This window comes from Mandrillus leucophaeus, unplaced genomic scaffold (assembly GCF_000951045.1).
Source record: "Mandrillus leucophaeus isolate KB7577 unplaced genomic scaffold, Mleu.le_1.0 Scaffold28, whole genome shotgun sequence".
In the NCBI taxonomy this organism is placed as follows: Eukaryota; Metazoa; Chordata; class Mammalia; order Primates; family Cercopithecidae; genus Mandrillus; species Mandrillus leucophaeus.
Window position 1 is genome coordinate 2720404 of NW_012102920.1, and position 5825 is coordinate 2726228.

The window sequence follows — 5825 nt, forward strand, 5'->3', positions numbered from 1 at the left end:
CCCCCCGCCATCCTCCCCAGGCTCACCCCTCACCCTCCCTGCCGTCCTCCCCAGGTTCACCCCTCACCCCCCTCGCTGTCCTCCCCAGGCTCACCCCTCACCCCTCTCACCGTTCTCCCCAGGCTCACCCCTCACGGCTGCAGATCCTCGTGGCTGTCGTGCAGTTCCAGACTCGCCTCAAGGAGCCCCGCCGGGGGCTCTGCTCCTCCTGGCTGGCATCCCTGGACCCTGGGCAAGGTGACCCCTGCTCCCAGGGTGGGGGCCGTGGGCCAGTATCCCCTTCTCTCCCATGCTCACGCAAATGCTGGGCTAGGGCCCTAGCAGACGAAGCACAGGTCTTTGATCCTCTTCATACCACTTCTCTCCTGCAATAGGTCCTGTCCGGGTGCCCCTCTGGGTGCGGCCTGGGAGTCTGGCCTTCCCAGAGACACCAGACACCCCCGTGATCATGGTGGGGCCCGGCACTGGGGTAGCCCCCTTCCGAGCAGCCATCCAGGAGCGTGTGGCCCAGGGCCAGACCAGTGAGCACCCAGGGTCCCAGGGCAGGGTTGTGGCCGGGGCTCCCCAGCTGAACCTCAAGGACCTGTGGCCAAGAGCACCCTGCATTTCCCTAGGAAACTTCTTGTTTTTTGGCTGCCGCTGGCGGGACCAAGACTTCTACTGGGAGGCAGAGTGGCAGGAGCTGGAGATGCGGGACTGTCTGACCCTTGTCCCTGCCTTCTCCCGGGAACAGGTGTGTGCGCTCAGGGGCTGGGAAGGGAGGGGAGGGGGCTCAGACTCAGCTGTCAGCCCTGTTCTCTGCCCTACAGGAGCAGAAAGTGTATGTGCAGCACCGGCTCCGGGAGCTGGGGTCGCTCGTGTGGGAACTGCTGGACCGCCAGGGCGCATACTTCTACCTGGCAGGGTGAGCTGACCTTGGTGCAGCAGGACTGGGCCCAGTCCCTGGGTGCCGGGCCTCACTGAGCTTTCTGCGACCTACCCCTCTAGCAACGCCAAGTCCATGCCAGCGGACGTCTCGGAGGCCCTTATGTCCATCTTCCAGGAGGACGGCGGACTCTGCAGCCCCGATGCAGCTGCGTATCTAGCCAGGCTCCAGCGGACACAGCGCTTCCAGACCGAGACGTGGGCCTGAGGCCCGAGGCTGCCCGTGCCCCCTCTGATGGCCATCCTCCTGGGAGCCCAGGAAGGCGTCCACGAGGGAGCTCCTGGCCAGCAGCTGTCATCCTCTCAGACCAGCCAGCTGGTCCTCTGGGAACAGCCAGCTCTCGAGCACAGCCACACTCCCGTTGACTCTGGATCCCACCCTTTGAACCCTGACCCCACTGCAGCCTCTGCCCAGCCAGCCCTCCCCTCCCACACCCTGACAGTGAGCTGTGTCCTCGTCCCCCCTACCCCCTTCCCAGTCAAGGTGGTGACCTGGGCCTCTTCACCTCACCAGTGAAGTGACCCAGGATGGCATCAGCAGCCCCATGGGCACCAGGGGTGGCATAGGGCACCCATGAGGCTGCACTGCACTCCTCTGCCCTGGGGCCACCTCGGCCGCTGCAGCCTGCCAAGCAGCACATTCCAGTCACTGCCCCCGCACCTCCACAGGGCTCAGGCTGTGCTCAGACGCCACTAAGATGCCAGCTCCCTGAGAGCAGTGGGGGTGTCCCAGGCTAGTGCAGCCTGTTCTCTCCTGGTCCCAGGAAAGCCCTTGCAGTAAATGGTGGCCTTTGAGTGGCTGCTTCTAGCACAGGCTTCTTTCCTCTAGCTCCTCCCGGTGCCCTGGGTGCTGGGTGGGTGGGTGCCATGGTGCACCCTTGCTGGGCTGCCTGTACCCCAGTGGCCTCTGCAGCTCTTCTGTCTGTCTCTAATGTGATATGCGCCCTGACTGCCTCGTTCTCAAGGGCTTGGTGGGTCGGCTAAGGTCTGATTGCCAGGACCAGGTTCCGGGCAGGTGCTGGGAAGGTGTAGCCAAGCCGTCCGTCAGTCCTACCAGGGAGTCGAGGCTGCCGGAAAGAGGAGCGGCGGGAGGGGGCGTGGTTGGTGCAGGCCCGCCCCTGGGAGGGGTTTTAGGCACTGGGAAGAAAAGTCCTGTTGGAGGAGTCCGGTGGCTGTTCACACCCGCCTCGCTGTCTCGGAGTCGCTATCTGTGGTCGGCGGGTCGCTGGCACAGTACTAAACATGGCTGAGGCTGGGTTCCAGCCAGATCTGACTGGGGACGGCACCGTGTGGGCCCAGGATCCACCCAGAGCAGGCCGGCCTTGCTGGGGCCCCAGTAAAGTCCAATTCCAGTGAGGAGAGCCAGCCGGGAGGTCAGTGCCAGAGCCCTGGTGGAGCCCAGACCCTGCTTCCCCTTGAGGGCCGCCCCTGTTGCCGCCCTGGGGTCCCTGCCCTCCTATCCTGACTCCTGCCCCAGGGCCACCACCCCTGAACTGTGCCCTGGGGCCCCCACCCTCCACCCGGCTGACTCCAGCTCTGGGCATGTCAGTCCACCTGGACCTTTTCTGGGCTTTGAGTGCCTGGACCCTGTGTGCCAAGTGCCAGCAAGTGAAGGGAATGACCTTGGGCCCCCCCAAGGTGCCGAGACTCCAGCCAGTGAGCCCCTGCTGGGGGCCGTGGCCATGGAGGGTGCCTGGGCCCTTCCAACTTGGAAGGAGGAGGGGAGAGAGCAGGCAGCGGGGCAGGGGGAAGAGGAGGAGTGCCCAATCTGCACAGAGCCTTACGGGGCCGGAGAGTACCGCCTGGCCCTGCTGAACTGCGGCCATGGCCTGTGTGCGGGCTGCCTGCACAGGCTTCTGGGCTCGGCCCCCAGTGTCGACCTGGGCCGGGTGCGCTGCCCGCTGTGCCGTCAGAAGACGCCCATGCTGGAGTGGGAGATCTGCCGACTGCAGGAGGAGCTGCTGCAGGCCGACGGGCCCTCACACCAGCCCCGCCGAGAGACCCCTGCACCCCAGCACCGCAACCCTGGGCCCTGGGGCTCCCTGGAGCACCGCTACCACCTGCGCTTCCTGGCAGGGCCCGCGGGCGGCCGGGGCTGCCTGCCCTTCCTGCCCTGTCCACCCTGCCTGGGTGCCCGGCTCTGGGCCCTGCGGGAGCGGGGACCCTGTGCCCGCCGCCTGGTGCTGCTGAGCCTACTGGCCCTTGAGCTGCTGGGGCTGCTGCTGGTCTTCACGCCACTCGTGCTGCTGGGGCTGCTTTTCATGCTGCTGGACCGCTCTGGCCGCTGAGCAGAGCCCAGGACAACCCTGACGCCAACAGGCCAGGGGGCCCAGACTGACCCACGTCCCCATGCCTGGGTGCTGTGAGGCCTGATGACCAGGCTGAAAAACCCAAGGTTGGGTCCAGGGCAGTGGCCTTCAATCAAGACCTCCCATTGCTGAACCCACGACCAGGGCTACCCAGGAGCCTGACCCTGCCAGAGTCCATGGCTGTACTGCTGCCCAGACACTAGCTGAACCCAAGGACACTGGTGCCCAAGGTCAGCTTCTGGAGGAGGCTGGCCCAGCAGGAAGGTCTGCAAGCAGGGCCCCATTCACCCTGCAGTAGACGGGCACCATACTGGCCACGGGCCGATGCTGGCCACACTTCCCCCTCCGAGCGCCAGCCAGGCACAGCAGGCATGAAAGTGAACAGAGATACAGCAGCGAGTTCCTTGGAGAGGGCAGGGACTCCGCCCACTTTGTGTTCAGATAAGGGCCAGTGCATGTCCCTGAAGGTCAGGCCAGCCGGGGGAGGGGCCCATGCTGCGAAAATTCAGCCTGCAAAGGCTCCTCTCCCCACCTGGTCAGGCCTGGACCAGCCGGGGGTCGGTGCTGGCCTTTATTGCAGGAGACAAGGGCCCACCCAGACCTTGGAACATAAGCACCAGGCCCAGCTCTGCCTCTGCACACCCTCATGTCACCACGCCTGGGATGGAGACATCGGTGGCCCAGCGAGAGATGGAGCATTGAGCCTCGAACATGAAGCAGCTCTCAATAAACCAGCTCCTGGGGATGCCATTGTTACTGCTTGTCTTTGTTACCCCATTTTCACCATCTGGGCGGGCTTTTTTTTTTTTTTTTTTTTTTTGAGACAGAGTCTCACTCTTATCAGGTTGGAGTGCAGTGGCACGATTTCTGCTCACTGCAACCTCCACCTCCTGAGTTCAAGCAATTCTCTTGCCTCACCCTCCTGAATAGCTGGAATTACAGGCACGCACCACCACACCTGGCTAATTTTTTTGTATTTTTAGTAGAGAAGAGGTTTCACCACGTTGGCCAGCCTCGTTTTGAACTCCTGACCTCAGGTGATCCATCCGCCTTGGCCTACTGAAGTGCTGGGATTTCAGGCGTGAGACACCACACCCAGCCTGGGGCGGGCTCTTCCTCACACCCAGGTGGTCCAGGTGCCAGACAGGAGGCGCTGGGTCCTTCTTCCCCTACCACCCTCTCAGCCGGTCTTTGTCCCTAACCCCTGCACAGATGCCCATAGACAGATGCCCCTCACAACCTTGGAAGATCCAGGTGGGTGCTCAGGGCCAGGTGGACGCCAGGAGGGAAATCAACTGAATTGTCCCCCATACCATTGAGAATGTCCCTCCGCCCAGCTGGGGTGGCTCTGTACACCCACCACACAGCCCCGCCAGGCGCACATAAGCAGCCCACTGTACGTGTGGGGGTTTGCACCCACGCTCACAGCCCAGCCCAGCCCCCAGTGCGCAGAGCAGGCCCACCCTGAGCAGTGCTGGGCCTCTCTCTGGAAGCTCCAAGCTGGGCCCTGTCTGGATTGCAGCCCTGGGTGCCCACCATAGGCCTAGGCCTGAGCACAGCCCACAGGAGCAAGCTTCAGTCCAGGGAACAGGTGCAAACTTTGGCAAAGAGTTTTAATGGCAAAGTTGGCTGCAGCGACAATGCCACTTGGGGTGGGGCCAGAAGCCATGGTGGGGAAGGAAGGGTCAGCGGGTGGCAGGGCAGGGCTGGGTCCCTGAAGAAGCGGCGAGTGAGGCTCAGCGGGCAGTGGCGGGCGGGCAGGCACTACTACATGATGGAGCAGGCGGACAGTGGGTTCCGCACGTGGCAGGTGCACGCGGCCCCACAGTACTGCCGGAAGGTCTGGTAGCAGCTGCCCTCGGGCTCAGCCCCCCACTGACCCCCGGATGGGGCTGTCAGCGCCTCCGGCGGCAGGCGGCTCAGGATGGATGTGTTGACAGCCAGCGCGGCCAGGCCGTAGTCGGTGAAGAGCACAGTCTCGCGGCGGCAGGTGGGGCAGGAGATGAACTTGTACTTGGGGCAGGACTCGTAGAGAATCTGCAGGCACTGCTCACACACAGAGTGCAGGCAGGACAGCACACGGGGCCGCCGCTGGGTGACGTTGTAGGTGTGCCCACAGGTGGGGCACTCCAGGGGCTCGCCTGCCGCTGCCGAAGAAGCCGCCGAGGCCGAGGGGCCGGGCCGAATCACGTACTGATTCACAATGACCTCATCCTCTGGGGCTACACGGGGAAACCCCAGCTCTGTGCTTCCCTTACGGGGCCGCCGCGGCAGCGGCGGGGTATGGGGTGCCCCTTCCAAGGCAGGCATGTCCCCCCCACATGCCTGGTTGACAATGATCTCTGTGTCTGAGGGCCAGGCACGCTTGGGTGCCAGAGTTGGGGTGGGCCGGGGAGCAGGCGGGAAGCAGGGGGCAGCCGGTAGCTCAGGGAACTTTTCAGGGTGGACAATCTTCATGGCCTCCATCTTGAGGATGACATGGGGGCCCTTCAGGCAGGACATGAGGAGGCCCGGCCAGCCACTGCCCGCCTCGGGCCCGGGGTCAGAGGGCATCCGGCTGTCTCCAGTCAGACTGGATGTTCGGGTGGGTGG

The 5825-nt window shown here is 64.2% G+C and overlaps 2 protein-coding genes across 2 annotated transcripts in view; one reads left to right on the forward strand and one right to left on the reverse strand.

Annotated features, from left to right (window-relative positions):
• The window catches only part of NDOR1 (NADPH dependent diflavin oxidoreductase 1), a 20456-nt gene extending 16478 nt beyond the window's left edge, over positions 1-3978 (forward strand). Inside the window, exons 10-17 of the mRNA XM_011985178.1 lie at positions 123-237; positions 375-521; positions 615-733; positions 810-904; positions 988-1122; positions 2224-2297; positions 2402-2641; positions 2830-3978. Of these exons, the coding sequence (XP_011840568.1) occupies positions 123-237; positions 375-521; positions 615-733; positions 810-904; positions 988-1122; positions 2224-2297; positions 2402-2641; positions 2830-3212 (1308 nt within the window). The 3' untranslated portion in view covers positions 3213-3978. The remainder of the gene's footprint in view (positions 1-122; positions 238-374; positions 522-614; positions 734-809; positions 905-987; positions 1123-2223; positions 2298-2401; positions 2642-2829) is intronic.
• An 842-nt stretch (positions 3979-4820) lies between these two features.
• On the reverse strand, positions 4821-5819 carry RNF208 (ring finger protein 208). The gene has a single exon (XM_011985126.1). It carries the CDS (start codon positions 5784-5786, stop codon positions 5001-5003), a length of 786 nt encoding a protein of 261 aa, XP_011840516.1. The 5' UTR covers positions 5787-5819; the 3' UTR covers positions 4821-5000.
• Between the last annotated feature and the right edge of the window lie 6 nt (positions 5820-5825).

Excerpts from the sequence above, each read along its gene's own strand:
- RNF208 (XM_011985126.1), bottom strand. The coding sequence starts at position 5,786 with ATGCCCTCTGACCCCGGGCCCGAGGCGGGCAGTGGCTGGCCGGGCCTC.